This window comes from Equus caballus, chromosome 9 (genome assembly GCF_041296265.1).
Source record: "Equus caballus isolate H_3958 breed thoroughbred chromosome 9, TB-T2T, whole genome shotgun sequence".
Taxonomy (NCBI): Eukaryota; Metazoa; Chordata; class Mammalia; order Perissodactyla; family Equidae; genus Equus; species Equus caballus.
The window spans coordinates 60,899,602-60,916,775 of NC_091692.1; the positions used below are offsets into that span (position 1 = coordinate 60,899,602).

General features: G+C 36.1%; 1 protein-coding gene across 6 annotated transcripts in view; it reads left to right on the forward strand.

Moving 5' to 3' along the window:
- The window catches only part of VPS13B (vacuolar protein sorting 13 homolog B), a 777,539-nt gene that overhangs the window by 713,839 nt on the left and 46,526 nt on the right, over positions 1–17,174 (forward strand). For all 6 annotated transcript variants that reach the window (XM_005613228.4, XM_070222393.1, XM_023649188.2 and 3 more), the window contains exons 44-50: positions 3,896–4,051; positions 12,410–12,673; positions 13,355–13,438; positions 13,616–13,791; positions 14,261–14,431; positions 14,782–14,983; positions 16,110–16,298. In XM_005613228.4, the coding sequence (XP_005613285.2) occupies positions 3,896–4,051; positions 12,410–12,673; positions 13,355–13,438; positions 13,616–13,791; positions 14,261–14,431; positions 14,782–14,983; positions 16,110–16,298 (1,242 nt within the window). The remainder of the gene's footprint in view (positions 1–3,895; positions 4,052–12,409; positions 12,674–13,354; positions 13,439–13,615; positions 13,792–14,260; positions 14,432–14,781; positions 14,984–16,109; positions 16,299–17,174) is intronic.

Consider the following 17,174-nt stretch of genomic DNA (forward strand, 5'->3'; position numbering starts at 1 on the left):
ATATTAATATATACATATATTCAGTAGTTATTTCACTTGGATTGCATGTTTATTTTTTAGAACTCCTAAAATTTCTACAAAGAATACAATGGAATGGGAAATTTTTTGAAGTTATTTAAATTTTCAGTTTCTTTTTTAGAACATTACATATTATTGCACAGTAAATTATTATGAAATGCAAAAAAATGCATGTGAATCTGAAGACAAATTTTTAATTTATGGTTGTATAGGTAGAAATAATCTTGATAACAGTTTTAAAATGAGTAGTGAAATAAAGTTAACAGAAAAGGATCTGGTACCTTCATTTATATTTAAGATACAATTTTTTTTAATTTCTTAACCATCACTTTCTCTTCCTTATTGTACCCTGTTTTCCTAGATTTCATCTTGTTTTTCTTTCCTTTGTAATATATCAAATCAGGAATTCTCTCTTTGGATCTGTCTGTGGGTGGTCCTGAGAGCTGATCCCAAATCCCCTGATGAGTAATTTAGTTTTATTTTGTATTGAAAAAAAATGAATGGAAAGCTGTATATGCTCCCATTTGAGATCTTCAGTGGAAAAACTACAAATTTAGTCTGGCTGCCACTGCAGCACTGGGGGGGTCTGCTGGAGAAAAAGAAAATGTAGCCCCTTGGGATCTTCCAACAAGTGTGGCCACTGTACAACCTGCCTTATTACTTAGGTTCAGTTCCCATTGAAAAGTTCGAACAAGAGCGGTTCCTATTTGACTTTTTTCCCCCAGTGGAAGATATTAGGCACCAGTTAAGTAGGCTAAGGAGAATGAAAAGCCTTAATGGAAAAGATGGTAAAGGAAGTGAGTCAGTAAGAGAAACTTAATAGAAAAGAGGGAAAGAAAATTTCCAAATTGATAAGGAATATAAAAATACCTTGGGCTCCAGGCGAAGGGATAGTGATTTTGGGCTAAGCCCATTGCTTCCTCCCCCCCATTTTTCTGGCCCACTTTACCTCTCAGCCTGACTATTGCAGTTGTCCTCCCACCTCCAAACTCCACTCTTAAGACCATCCTTTCAACACATCGCTTGCCTAGACAGAAGGCTTCAGTGGCTACCCACTAATTCCTGAATGAAGCACAATGACTTAGCTTAGTAAAGCAGGGCTGGCCACAATCTAGATCTATCATCTGACCTTATCCCTCACTTCTTTTTTCCTATTCCCTTTTCTCCAACCAGTCGAGACTATTAACTTTGCCCCAAGCATACCTTCAAACTTTCACATCTCAGATTGCCACTTTGGCCCAGAAATGAGGGGTCATCTCTTTGCCAGTTGAACTCCTGCCCAAACTCTGAACTCAACTGCTTCATAAATCTTTCCTCATCACAGCAGCCTAGAACAAGCCCTCCCTTCTCTAGACTCCAGTATCACTTTTGTACCTCTCCTAATGCCTTGTTAGCTATTTGCACATCTCAGTTTCCATATAAAATCTTAAACTCCTTGTGGGGCAAAGAACAACTCTTCTTCCTTGTTTCCGCCTAGCATAGTGCCTTCCTTGTAGTACCTGAGTAATAAAAATATATTGGATGAATGATAGAAAGAAATCTCATTATGATCAGGTAGTCCAACACAAATTTCACACTTTCATGCCTTTGACATAGAAATGAAAATAGATATGAGTGTTTGTTATTAAATAAAAACTTTTCAGAAGCTGTGGCAGTGAAATTTAGTCAGTGGGTCCAGTAAGAACAAAACTTCCCAGCCTCACTTGATGTCCATGGTGCCTGAGCACGGCTGTCTAGTGCCTGAATCAGTTACACCATGAGAAAGACCAAGTACTGCTGCGCCTCCTGAATTCCTTTTGGTAGATTTCCTCTCTTAGGAATATGATGCCTTTCCTAATAAATTATATACATCTAATTGCCAATGATATTTAGATGCTTTTTAACAGTAGACCAAAGAATGAAAATACTCAACTGATGATGCATGTGGGGAGAAGTTATGTTTTTCTCCCACTTAACTTTTCTATGTGAACAAGTTATCTGAATTTTCATAATTCAAAGAAAATATCTGCACCAACATTCTGAGAACAAATAGCTGCCAACTGAAACCTGACAGCATATTCCTTGGTGGCATTCAGTCATTAAAAGCTATCTACACAGTGTGAGCAGCTACTTAAAACTGAGCTCATATGCAAATGTGAACACTCCTCAATTCAAATTACATTGTGTATATTTAAACTTTCTTTAGAGGCTATGGAATTTTCAGGAAAAATATAGCTGAGCTTGACCTTAAATACCTTGCCTCATTATTTTTTTGTCACTCCCAGCTACTAGTCTCTCTAAAGAAAACAACTTTCTTGTTTCTTTTAGTTTTGTCTGTGCCCTGAGCTTTATTCCCAATGGCTGCTACAAAAAAACTGAAATGATTCCAAACACCGCTAGTGTTTTTTTTTTCCTATAACTGATATTTAAACATCAAAGATATACTGATGCTTTTATCTTGTAGAGTGCATATAAGACCAAATTTTCCCTAAAGGTATTTGCTGTCCAGTATGCTTTTTGTATTTGTTTTGTTTTTTAGTCATTAGCTTTCTTTTTGGAAGTCATCTGAATGGTAGCCTTTTGATTTCATAGGATCACTGGCAATTATGTGGAGGGGGCTATACTGGAATGGGGCTATATTAAAAACACAGAGATGAGTTAGGAGGTTTTTAAAAAATATTTTATTAAGATATTTAAAAATTGAAAAAAGCCCTCCCTTAATTATGCATGAAAAATCATATTGTGGTAACCAATGACCTTGGGAAATTTTTAAATTTAAACACTTTATAAGTGCTCCTCCTAATGCTAAAACTAAAAAATAATCTTTCCATCAAAAGACTTTTATTATTATGGCAATTCCCATGTAAATTCTTAATGTATTTATTTTAAGGACCTATTATGATAGCCCTTACAGAACATTTTCAGTTTTATTGATTCTCTTAATTGGAAAAATGTTTCATACAATTAGCCTTTAGTTAGCTCTTCTAAAAAATTATATATGATATGAAGGAAAGTATGTTTTGTATCATATAAATATTTTTCCTAAAATATCAGTTTTATTTCCTTATACTTAGTAATTGTATAAACACTGTTTATTTTTATTTAAACATGTGTCCTAAAGAAGCAGTAATTATTATGTTGTTTTGGAATACTTGTTCAGTTAAACTGATTTTCTTAGTTGCAGTTAGTTGGGAGAAGTGGAAAGAGGAAATATTTGATGACCGCGAAAGAAATCCAAATATTACCAACAGTGGCAATTCTATATGGTTAAATATGAATATGAATCACGTTACTCAACTGGTAAAAGTTACAATAAGTGGGGGAAAAAACTACAAAGAACAAAGACATTTTCTTGTACATTCAACATGTTGAAGGTATTTCTAATTTGATGTATGAGCTCATAAGGAAAATATATTAAATGAACTACATTCTCAAATTGCTATTTTGTTCTTTATTGAAACAAAACATGAAGAATGGCAATTTAGGGTCAAAAATAATGCCACAAACCAAATTTAACTTTAATTACTGTCTTCTCATAAGAAGGAATAAACTAACAGCCAAGACCAAGGTTTTTTCTTACTTTTCAACTTTCTTGTCCTCCAGATGAATGAAATGATCTTTTCCCAAATGTTTAACAGGCCTTTTACCATTTGATAGGACACTTATTTTTAAGAAGGTTTAAAAATACAATCTGGAAAATCACATTGACTCTATGTGGCATATTTGCTATTCTTAGCCTGGTTGAATAGGCTGGAAGTGGATGAATAATGCAGGTTAGAAAGAAAACAGATGCTAAATATTACAAATCGGAAGGTTTTCCAGCAATGAGACTTTCATTTTAGGACTAAATTTTTGTTGGCACTTTTGGCATTATGACGATTATTGTTTCTCTCTCCAGCTGTTACACATCTGTATTGAAGGTTGGGGCAACTGGCGTTGGTCAGAGCCCTTCAGTGTGGACCATGCTGGGACTTTTATTAGAACTATTCAATACAAGGGTCGAACTGCTTCACTCATCATCAAGGTTCAGCAACTCAGTGGAGTGCAAAAACAGGTACGTTCCTTTGTGTTCACAACTTGGACAACACTTAATTATTTGATGTAGTTAACGGAAGGGACACTTAAAGAAATGAAAATAATTAATAATAAAAATTACAGTGGTATGACTAGATATGCCTACTACTACCATGCACATGAGCACTTAGTAGAGCTTATTGATGATCCTGATGATCACGATGGCTTCAAATCCCTTGTCCCACATCTTTTACAAGAGCTGCTAACGAGCAGTAAAATTTACTGATTTTAGTTTCACCTCTTCTCCCTGTCACCACCTACCTTCTGGTGGAGGTGCTAACGAGCTGTGAAATGGCCAAAAGGCCTTTATTGAAAAGGAAAAGAAGCAAAGGATGGTGGGGACTCTGGATAATCCAACAGCGGATAACCAGGAGGAGGTTCTCATGCATGTGAGAATAATCCGTGAGAAAGTGTTATACTCACCCATGACGGAGTGGGCCTGGGTCTCCAGCAAGCTTTTCTTTTCCTAGGAGTTAATATTAACTGCAGTAAAAATTCGCTGCAGTCTAACTCTTGGCATATAAAACCTCAGCTCTCAGCACATATTTTTACGTATTTTATAAAACTTCCTTTTGGCTGTTTTTGAAGTTCTAAGACTGCAAAGGGGAAAAAAAGTATCTGACGCTTTTTTTGTGTTCTTAAGATGTGAAAATGTGGTTTTTAAAAGATGTTTTTCAAGCGTGGAGCATATGACAAAAGTAGGGAAAAAAAGGAAGTATTAAAATCTGAAAACTGGCTTCCCTGCACACATAATAGCTGGATTTGTCATAAGAGTTTTAACATACACATCTGCATCTGGATTGTAACAGTCTATTCAGAGTTTATGTGAACTGAGGACATGATAGAAACAGCACTTGGTCCCTGGAAAAGGAAAAGGAGAGCTTTCCGTATGGAGCAGCAGGGGCTACTCCATTGCTGTATGCCAGAACAAACAGGAAGCAACTGGTGAGGTGAACAGTAGGACCCGTACCATGTGCATTCTTGGTCTGCACCTAATCAGGGAGCTGGACTTCATGTTCTCATTATTGTGGGCAACGCAAGTGAAAGGAGAACTACAGCAGAGGAGTCTCAGAAAAGAAGCTTATGAGTCTTCCTAATCAACTGACCATTCCTCTAAGTATTTGGTTTTTGCCTGCAGTGGAACAGGGTAAAATGAAAGACACTAAGTATGTGACACAGTCTTTGCTCTTAAATTGTAAATTTATATAAACCCAAGATTATACAATTGACAGTAAATGTGAAGGGAATTTAGAGGTTTCACTAAGAAAATATGACTTGAACTAAGCTTAGGAAAAAGTAGAATTTGGATTAAGAGAGGGCATTCCAAGTAGCAGTATAGCATAAACAAAGATATAAATGTGGGACAAATGGGTCGTACTCAAGGACTCATGAGGGGACCAGCCTAGCTAGTGTGAGCTTTGAGCTGGAAAGTCATAAGAACAAGAAGTATCACTGACTGCCATCTGCCCTCAGAACTCTCTTACATGGATATGCTCTAAATAGATATCTGCCAGTTAATACATGCTGTTTTTCTGATTCTGTCACTCATGGTCTTTCAAGAATGTCTTATCTACCTTCCCATTCAACAGCATGCCTGAGAAATGGTCACTCAGCATCTGTTTCAATACTCCAGATGAGAGGCTCATTCCCTCACATGGCAGCCCCTTCCGTTGTTGATTACTTCCAGCTCTTAATGAAGTTCTCTCCTAATTTTGAGCTAAAATCTATCACCATTCACCCAGTTTTTACGATTCCTCAGAACTTGTGAAATGTACACAACAAGCACACAACCACTTATTGTGAGGCCTCTACTCCTCTATGTTACAGCCCTTCAAAAACATGAGGGAAGCTAGGATGTTTCCCTTTAGTTTTCTTCTCTCTAGGCCAGTGGTTTTTCTCAAACTCGAACGTATATCAGAATCCTCTTGAGGGCTTGTTAAAACACAGATTTCTGGGTCCCACCCCCAGAATTCCAGATCCAGTAGGTCTTGGGTGTTACGTGATAATTTGTATTTCTAACAAGTTCTCAAGGGATGGTGATGCTGCTGTTCCAGGGGCCGCACTTTGACTGCCATAGCTCTGGTCTAAACTTTGCCAATTTATTCCACTCTTTTGCATGTGGTTGCTAGAACATTTACCAATTAGTAGAATGGCGGAGTCCTTCCATGGAGAAATGGTTTTCATGGTAAGTCATATGGTAAAGATCATGGGCAACTGGCTCTATCCCCTTGCTAGCTGTGTAATCTTCAGCAAGTTATTTAACCTTTGTGAATCATTTTCCTCATAGGTAAAATCAGGATAGTAATAATGCCTTTCTCACCAAGTTAGTGTGAGGGTTAAATGAGTTTGAATGTGTAAAGTGCTTGCAGTCTGCCTGGCCCACTATCATAACCCAATAAACTTTAGTTACAAGTACAATAATGAAATATTCCCGGACATGACTAACACTTGTTGGACTTCTTTGTGTAACAACAATGGGGCCTCATTTTTGCACAGATATTATCTATTTTCAAGGAATGATATTAAGTTTCAGGAATAAATTAATATATATTGTGTTCCTGATCAGATATTATACATTGCAACAGTATACCATAAATGGAAAGAGTTAGTGGTGGGCAAAAATTTTTTTTTAATTATCACAAAATGTTACCTTTTTTTTCTGATTGTAAAATATTTCCCAGCCCTAGTACTTATTACCTATATGATCTTAAATAAATTTCTTAACCTTTCCATGCTTCATATTCCTTTTGTAAAAGAAAACACCCAATAAATATTAGTTTACTATTATTTTTGTTAATTGTTATAAAATATTTCTGAAAACACAGAGAAGTCTAATGAAGAAAATAAAAATTACCCTTAATTCTGCCACCCAAAAATAAATACTATTGTTAGTTTTGTGTGCTTTTTCTACTCTTTTTTTCTATGCAGATATTTTTTTAACCTACTTGAAATGTTTTTCAACTTGTTGTGTTCACTTAACACTGTATAATGCTTATCTTCTCATGGTATCTAAACTTCCTGAAATTATCCTTTTAATGGTTACATAATAATCTACCATATGGTATATTGAAACACATTCAGACGTTCCCTTGTTGGGCTTTTAGATAATTTCTAATCTGTTGCTATAGTAAATCCTTAAATAAACATCGTTGTGTATAAATATATGTCCCAATTTCTGAATCTGTCCTTAAAATAACTTGCTATGAAATTTAATTATTGAGCAAAGGATATGAGTGTTTTTGCAGTGCTTGATGCATATTCCCCAACTGAAAAGATGTATTTTATTCTTTAACCAAAATTCATAGTTTTTTCTCACCAAATTCTTGTTAGGGCTACACTAATCTTTCAAATAACTAAATATGTATTTGTCCCAAAACTTCTGCTGAATTTCTGAGTTTTTCAAACCATTAGCATTCTTTTTTAAATCTTGATTTTGTAAAGAGGGGTTCAGAGCAGGACCAAAACAAAAAATTTCCATACATTGCAAGTTTAAGGAATCTTTTTAATCTTCCTCTCTGTTATTGTCAAATACACAGATTTTAAGGCATCTGGTGCCAAATCACTTTCAGGATTCTTCCAAATGTTATTTGTACTGTTGAATGTTAATAATCCTTTTCTATAGGGACTGCCTCTCACATTTTTCACTGCTTCTACCCTATTTATAATAAATACTCTTAAAAAAAAGTAATAGGTAGAATCTAGCCAAAGAGGAAAGGACTATTTGAAGAGCAATAATAGCAGCATAAGTGGCCCTCACATTGTATTTACCTTTCTAAAAGGAAGTGTCCTCTTCTCCCACAAGAGCTGGGAAAGTCCATTTTTCATTCCCACTATCATGGAAGGCACATACACAATTCATATTGTGAGTTTTAGCATTTCTTGTCCTAGTCAAATGAGATTGAGCTCTATATTAGGGCCATTTGAAACCTTAGCAGAGTACTGAAAAGTGGAACAGAGAAACAGCAATTCAGTTAAACTAGAATGAAGCAAACGGAAAGTGCTGTATACTGAATGCAGGTAATAGTGAAAGGTTTAGCAGGCCGCCATGCCAGCTTCAAGACAACTGCCACATGTATCCAAGCTGTGAAAAACCTTTGTAGTCAGTGATATTTAGTCTCTCATCTCTCTCTCTTTCCCCTTCCTGTGTCTGTCTTTCTCTCTCTGTCGCTCTCTCTCTCTCACACACACACACAAGCAAAAATTTATAATGTCTTTTGAATTGGGTTTAATTTTTTATTGTCAGGGTAGATTAACTAATATTCAGATTAGCTCCAGTTAGAGTACATCAGAGACATAGGATCTCCTCAACAAGTCAGGATAGGAAGGAAGACAGGAACCAAGCTTCCAGAAGAGCTTCATGGATTTCTGCCTCCCTCATATCTTGGCTTCTTTCCTTCTACCCCACCTGGGCCTGGAAATTTGCAATAAACCACAGCTGCCTAATTAATTACCAAGCCCCATTTGGGGAAGTGAATGTGTGCAGCTCCCTGATGTACTTTAACCACAGTAGTATGCCCCTGGATAGTGGAGAATTGGCTAAAGCTCATGTGAACAATGACGTTTGGTTATCTGTACCCTGCCTTTCCTATACCTCTCTCATTTCTCCAATTGAATGAAAATTGATCACATATAAAATTTCTCAGGAATTTTGTACATTATACAACTACTCATGTACAGGTATTTGCTTCCATGTTTCCCATCTCTTCACTGAAGAAAGCTGTACCACTCTAAAAACTTAAATGTATATATGTATGTATATATATATATATTTTTGTATCTTTATACATACACTTTTAATCATGGTTAAGGTATCATTTTCCAGTGCATCTGGTGCTCTGGAGTTATTCTTTAATATCACTACTACTCTTGGCACTGATCTAATAAGAGTTCTGAAACCTGCTAAGTAAAATCATATGTGGAAATCTTCAATACACATCTTTGTGGCTTTGGGGAAAGAGAGGAATTAGTGTGAAACCTGGAAATATGTATTAAAGAGAAACCCTACATTAGAAAAAATTAAGTAGCTGTCTTCAACTGATAAATTAATCTTGAAATTCTAACCATAATTTTCAAAATAAAGGTATTGTGAGTGTTGCCACTTTGAAGAAAAGCAGACATGGTTCTCACTGAACCCTACGTGGGAGCAGCCATGAAGAGCACCACTCTGAGGAAGTAGCCATTTTGGATTTTCCTTCATCTAAGTAGCCTTCCCTCCCTGGCCACTTTTAAGGGTTTTCTTTTTATCAAATTTGAAAACCTATTTAACAGGATTTTTAGTTGAAAATGAAACTATAAAAACCCACCAAGAGGATCTTTGTCTTTAAACAAAGTGAGTCCCAGATGGTTGCACAGATTCTGTGGTTTCTGTGAGAGACAGCAAAATTCTCTTCTAAATCTCATGGGGCCCAAAGGTTTTGAAGCAAGAGGAGTGGGCATATCCAGAGTCAGAACAGAGTGAAGTACTGCCTCAGAGCTTCCAAATGTTTATTTAAATTTAGGCGATGCTCTGGCATGGTAAGACTTATCTTGAGTGTCTAGTAACCCTTAGCATATACTAAAGAAAAGCTTGCTGCTAATTTAGGACTCATAGTTTGGTTGACTTTTGTTATTGTGAAAACGTTGTTTTTAAAGATGATAATGGCCAGAGTATCTAGGGGAAATATAACAGTTAAGCACAGCTTGATTTTTATACATGTGTTCCTTCTAAAGAAAATTCAAAAGAATAGATCATTGGAAAATAAATCTTTGATAAAATGCTAAACCTCACTATTCAAATAATGCAAGTTGAAACAACAATGACAATTTTTGATCTATCAATGTAGCAGGTTTGTTTTGGGTAAATCATAGTTCATTCATAAATAGTTATTAATATTTATTTGTGTAAAGATGTGTTAAAAATGAGGATTACAAAGTATTCTTAATGATATAGGAAAATATTTCATTTAGGATGCTTTCAGCTTCAAGTTACAAATTGGGCTTTTTAATCTTCATAGCAAGTTAATGAGGCAGATGCTATTATTATTCCTATTTTACATTTACTATCTCCTAACAAGAAGGAAGAAGGCAGGTTTGGTGTTGGTTAGTCATGCAACTCAGTGCTATATCTGCTTCTCTGCCATCCTCTTAGATTTGCCTTCCTGGTTTCAAGACGGCTGCAAAAGGATATATATATCCTTTCATAACATCTGCCATGAGAGAAAGGAAGGAGGGCTTTTTATTCTCAAATTGTCTCCCTTATTATCAAGGAGTAAAATCTATCCCAGAGCCTTTTAACAGTCTTCCCTTTTCATATTATTAGCCAAAACAGAGTTCCATGTTCACCCCTAAACTAATCATTGGCAAAAGGGAAATGGAATTACCAAAATTAGCTTGTACCAGTTATAGTACAGCCTCTGGGAGCCAGGGGCAGTGTCCACCTTCCCAGGGTACTTTGCTGCTTTTTGAGACCTAAACCAAATCAGAGTTTTTAATAGCAAGGGAAAAGAAAGGACCAGCTATTTGGAATGGAACCAGTGGTGTCTGCCACATTTATCTTATGAAGGGCAGACTTTATTCTCTTTTTTATGATTTCTAAGTTTTCTTAATTAGTAGGTATTAATTTAATGAGAGACAGACTGTCAGGGTGATATCAACACAGACTCTGGGCCAGACAGTCTGGGTATCATTGGGCAAGTTATTCAATATTTTTGTGCCTATTTTCCCCTTGTTAAGACAAGGAATCATAGTAGCACCAGTTTTATAACATTGCCGTGAGATTAAAAGAGTTAATTTGTGAAAATGCTCTGTATTAGTCAGAGTTCTCCAAAGAAACAGAACCAGTGGGATGTGTGGGGGTGTGTATACCATATATATATATACACACACACACACATATGTGTACATAGAGAAGGAGAGGGAGAGATTTATTATAAATTGGCTCAAACAATTATAGAGGCTGAGAAGTCCCAAGATCTGCCATCTGCAAGTTGGAGACCCAGAAGAGCTGATGTGTAGTTCCAGTTCAAAAGCCAGTAAGCTAGAGATCCAGTAAGACCTGATGTTTCAGTCTGAGTCCAAAGGCTGGGAAAGACCAATGTCCCAGCTCAAGCAATTAGGCAGGAGTTCTCTCTTACTCAGTCTCTTTGTTCTATTCAGGTCTTCAGTTGATAGGATGAGTGCCACTCACATCAGGGAGGGCAGTCAGCTTTACTCAGTCTACCAATTCAAATGTTAATCTCATCCAGAAACACCCTCACAGACACACCCAGAATAATGTTTGACCAAGTATCTGTGCATCCCGTGGCCCCTTCAAGTTGACACAGAAAATTAACCATCACATGCTTAGACCTGTAAATATATTATATATATATATATTAGTTATTTTTATTTTATCATCAGAAAAATATTACAAATAAGGAAATCCAGATGTGAACGTCCTATTTTCCCCAATCATGGTGAATATTCATATTACAGAAGGATTTGCTTTCTAAAAGTATTTATTGCATGAGAATAAATTTTGCATTATCTTTTCAATTTCAACCAATTTAAGAGATACTTCTTAATGCCTCTATGAACTATACTCTTAGCTGGATAAAAAATTGGATAATTCCTGGGTTTAATGGATAATTCTGTGTGTTTTATAAAGATACATGCTTCCACACTGTAAGAAAAAGCTGAATAAAATAAAATATAGTTAGATATCCAAGTTAAAATTTGTTTGTATTATCAGTTTATGTAGAGACCTCTTATTGTGTAAGTGTGCGATAAACCCTTGGAAATCAGCTTCAGGAAATAAATTGATCACTATTGTCCTCTTGGCTTTGAGAGATGAAGTCTCGTTTTCCATCCCCATCCTTTTTGACTGCTACATTATTTGATACTGGTAGTTCACCCCTCCTGGTCAGTCTTTTCTCTTATGGCTTCAGCAACACCTTCTCCTGATTCACCTCCAGACTCCTTCACCCCTTCTTCTCTGGCTTCTCACCCTTCCTCTGCCCCTGAAGTGTTACTCAGTTGCTGGGTTTGAACCTCCACCCTCTCTTCCAGGTAAACTATCTTCTGTCTGTGCACATTTGCAAGGCTTTTATTTCTAGCCGCACCTTCGCTCTCAAACACATGACCAGTAATTTCTAGGTGGGCACGGACTCTGCCTGTGTGTCTGTCCTTTGAATACTGCAAATTCAACATGACCAGAGCAAAATCCCTCCTCTCCTTCCAAGCCTCTTTTTCTTCTTGCACTCTCTAAATAAGCTAATGACTTCATTTTCTTTCCATTGAAATCAACATAGTTTACTCTGTTTGCACAATTCCCAACTTGTGAATTCTGAATTGATGAAACCTTATTTATTTTATCTATTAGATTATCATTTGTGGAAGACAGATCATCTGTAGTTACTTGTCTCAAAGCATAGAACTAAAAGTTGTTCAGCATTACTTTGGTCAAGATGGACAAGCTGTGGTTCGAGAACATTTTGACTGCCTCACAGCCAAACAGAAATTGCCTTCATACATACTAGAAAACAGTGAACTGACAGAGTTGTGTGTGAAGGCCAAAGGAGATGAAGATTGGTCAAGAGACGTGTGCCTGGAATCCAAAGCCCCTGAGTATAGCATTGTCATTCAGGTATGAGAAGTAGCACAGTCTAGAATAGAGCAGCTTTAAAATTAAAAATTTCTGATTATGTTCTTTATTCAGTACAGCACTTAATTTATTAAAATGTGATATATACAAAAGAGAGGAGACCTGAAATGGTATGAAAAGGCTTTGAACATTATTTCTGAAACTGTTACCTCCCTATCCCATGACAACACGGTTGTATCAGTTCCAGTAGTTCTTATAGCCAAGATACTGTCCTTCCCAGAAGGAGGCAAGCTATATCTTGAAAAAGATTCTGATGCACCAGGGCTTGGGGGGGTGAGGGCAGTGGTGAAGGAAGTCATCCTCACTTGTGAATTTTTGTGATGGTCTGTTACTTTTTTATCTCTTCCTTAATCTCCACTATCATCACTTTTGTTCCCTTAATGATCAGATCCTCTCTGTCATTCTCCCACTCAGTCTTGTATCAGTTTTTCCTCATACAAATCCTTTTGTCTTTATGGAAAGAACTGGCCCCATTGACTCATTATACATTCACTTTATGCCATAATGAAGTCTGTTTTTGCTTAGTTATTCTTTTTTTTAATGGCTTTTTTCTATAACTTCAAACTTTTTAATCCTCTAAACTGATACTGTATCTGTGCCTTATTTTGATTAATTAGTAAACTGTTTAGTATTTAATAGGACCCTTTTCTTTATCATGTGCAGGTGCCAACTTCAAACAGTTCCATTATTTATGTCTGGTGCACAGTTTTGACTTTAGAACCCAACTCTCAAGTGCAACAACGAATGGTGAGTGCTTTCCAATCCTAAAATATGGTATATGACCCTGACCCTTCCTGTTCTGAAATAAATTAAGGTCAGAGTGACCCAGGGAAGAGATTTATTACAAGTTTGTTTCAGCTTCAAACAGCTGGAATACTGCAACAGAGCAAATATGAAAGTTGTTCTGTCTTTTTATTTTTATAGATTGTGTTCAGCCCTCTTTTTATCATGAGGAGTCATCTTCCAGACCCCATTATCATACATTTGGAGAAAAGGAGTCTGGGATTGAGTGAAACACAAATTATTCCAGGAAAAGGGCAGGAAAAACCACTGCAAAACATAGAACCTGACCTTGTACATCACCTGACATTTCAAGCAAGGTACTGAAACAGTCCTTACATTTTCCTAAGAGAAATTCAGTAGAAAAGTAACCTTGTACTATTGAGGGGGAGGGGGAGGATAGAGTTTTTTTTGTATGACGTATCTTATGAGAATGTTATTTTTTAATTGCCCTGCCTAGTATTCGCTTCTATAGTTTTAGATAAAATTCAGCCTCTTTCATTAAGCTTAGAAATAAACAAGAGAGATCATCAGAAAATGTAATTCGCACAATTTCTTTTGTGGAAGAAGAGATGAACAGAAATCTCACCCAAGCTTGGTGGGGAGAAATGGGGAAAAAGGGGAAAAGCCAGGGCCCAGATCCAAAAACTGTGTTTAAGTCACCAAAAGTGGACTCAATCTCAAAAAAGTATCGGTCTATAATACATTTGTAGTCAGATTTTTTCAATAAATTGTAGACCACTTTAGAAGTCTAATATTTATTCTTTTTTTTTTCTTTCCATTTCCTAGAGAAGAAGAAGATCCTTCACATTGTGCCGTTCCCATCTCAACATCCCTCATTAAGCAAATAGCCACTAAGATACATCCTAGGGGCACAGTTAATCAGATCCTGGATGAATTCTATGGGCCGGAAAAGTCCCTTCAACCCATATGGCCCTATAATAAAAAGGATTATGACAGGTAATGTTCTCCAGCATTATTTTTCTACAAACATTTCTCAATATTAAGAAATAAATGACGATTCACAAAAATGTTAGCTACCATAAAAAGTGGTTAAAAAAAGAAGATATTTGTATGTTATATCAGATTCTGACCTTTTACCATCTAGTAGATGTTGGATTGCTTTACTCATAATCTAGAACATAATTGCATGAAAAGTTCTTTCCCCTGGATGCACATTCAGCATTAGATGACTCTGGTGTGAAGAGGTGTCAGATAGGAGCGTGGTATGTGTGGAATCCTTAAACATATTTCATGAATACTGAAGTTATCATATTTTATTGAGTCTCTTGGATGTGCTATTTGAACAGGAATGAACAGCTGAGTCAGTGGGATAGCCCAATGCGAGTGAAGCTGTCAGTCTGGAAGCCATATGTTAGAACCTTGTTGATAGAACTTCTACCCTGGGCCCTGCTTATCAATCTGTCCAAGTGGGACCTCTGGCTATTTGAAGGAGAGAAGATTGTTCTGCAGGTTCCTGCTGGCAAAATTATTATCCCTCCTAATTTTCAGGTATTATAATTTTTTTAACTAATATGAATTCTTTTCTTTCAACAACGAGCTTTTATTCTGAGGTTGCATTTATGTTCTTAACAGAATGAATCAGTTGTGGAAAACTGTCCTCTTAGATGCATATGTAAGGGGTATGGAATGTTCTTTGATATTCAAAGACATTTCAGATGTCTTTTTTTCCTTTTGCCCATCAGCAGTATTCACGTTTGAGTTATTGTTAAATTCAGTAACTTGTACTAGTTACATTCTCATTTCCATTGTATACAGGATATTTGACGTGCATTAGGACCGGTCTACTCAGGATATAGTAAGGTTGTAGAGCCATCCATATTTTGTGCTTACCCATCTCCTAGATATTTTTGTGGTTCCTACAGAAATTCTCTGAGATCTGCAAGATGGGTAAGAATTGAGGATTTCTGAGCAACCATTTTTGTCAGGGCCTTCTTTCCTTTATATGTGAACTTGGATGGATGTCCATAATCATGATGTCTACCCAGTTGTTAATAATAACGACATGGAATCATTACTGACTCAAGGGGGAAACCTAATTGCAAAGCAAAATTTCACAGGAAGATTTTATATTCCATCATAAGAGAATTTTCTTGATAAGCCTGGCTCATTTTAAGAAGACACATAAATCTATAAGAAAATAGAGTACAAGGAACTCCTACACAAAATGTTTTCCTGATATAGAATAATTTGAGAGTCTTTTTTTGAGCTCCAGTTCATAAACATCTTTATTCAATTGTATTTTTCCTTTTTTTAAAAAAATAATCAGATGATGTTACCTTATGGAACTGGAATGTTGACCTACATGGACCTAATGTTGCATATTATTCTTTTGTCAAATGAAATGAAACTTAGTTTTTAAATCTTTGGTATTTACAGAGTAGTCACAGTTGGGGTTTGTTTTTGTTCCCCCTTCCATAAATATGAGTTCTATTGTGAATCAAAGGAAACTTTTGGGTCTAAAATAAAATATATATTGCCATTACAAAAAATAATAATAATAGATTTGGTTGCCTAAGTAGACCTATTATAGAATATTTTAAAAATTTCCTGTGAATTGAGGTAAAAATATCAAAGTTAAGAAAAATATTTCATAATTGAAACATTATTTTTCCAGGAAGCTTTTCAAATTGGAATATACTGGGCAAATACCAACACTGTGCACAAGTCAGTAGCAATTAAACTGGTCCATAACCTGACATCTCCAAAGTGGAAAGATGGAGGTAATGGTGAAGTTGTGTCATTGGACGAAGAAGGGTTTGTTGATGCCGAAATAAGACTTGGTGCTTTCCCAGGCCATCAGAAGGTAGGCTCAAAGTCTCTGTGGCTCGGAAGAAATAGCATACCATCCCCTCAACCTATATAAAATGAATCTACCCTTTTCTTTTTTAATCCCTTTTTGGTATTACTTGTTCTAGACAATTTATAACAGTGAAACACATGATTTCTGAGACCTCTCTGTTTTACAGGGGGTTTTTTTCCCTTTAACAGTGACAAAAGCTGTGTCACATAATTTATCCAATAACGGCTCTATTTCAAAACACTCAGCAGTCACTTGATATATCATAGGTGAGGGGAAAAATGAACTTATTCCAAAATATCCACAAATTATACTTGGCCTCCTTTTTTAAGAGCAGGAAGTAGAGTTGCTAACATTCTGAGCACTGGGTAAAAAGACAAAGACTCCTGCAGCAAAGTTTATGTTCCTGGAAAGGGCATCCTGAGCAAAATGATGTGGATCAATTCTGATTTTCCCATAGAACCAGTGTTATAAAGAGGGAGTTGTATGTTTGAACAGGGGACTGGTACCCATGTTTTTAAAGATAGGAATACAAAAAACATAATCAGTTATTTAACTAATATGAATGGTGTGTGCTTTTCAGCATAAATCTTTTCTGAAGTCTATGAAAACCAATTAAGCTGAATAATATAGTAACAAATCACATTAAACTGTATGTATGAAAGTACAATATCATAGTGTACCATGTAGAGGTCTCATGCTGTGCTTAGTAATAGCTTCATTATTTTAACTGTCCCAAATCAGAAAAAGAAGGGATATGACATCAGAGTAGTATAATTCAGAATGGCCTTTCTCTGGGGAGAAGTTAGATTTTGACAGGCATCTTTGAAGAACCTCTTAAGAAAAGTTAGGGTCATTTGGTGACTTTTTAAAAATAAATTT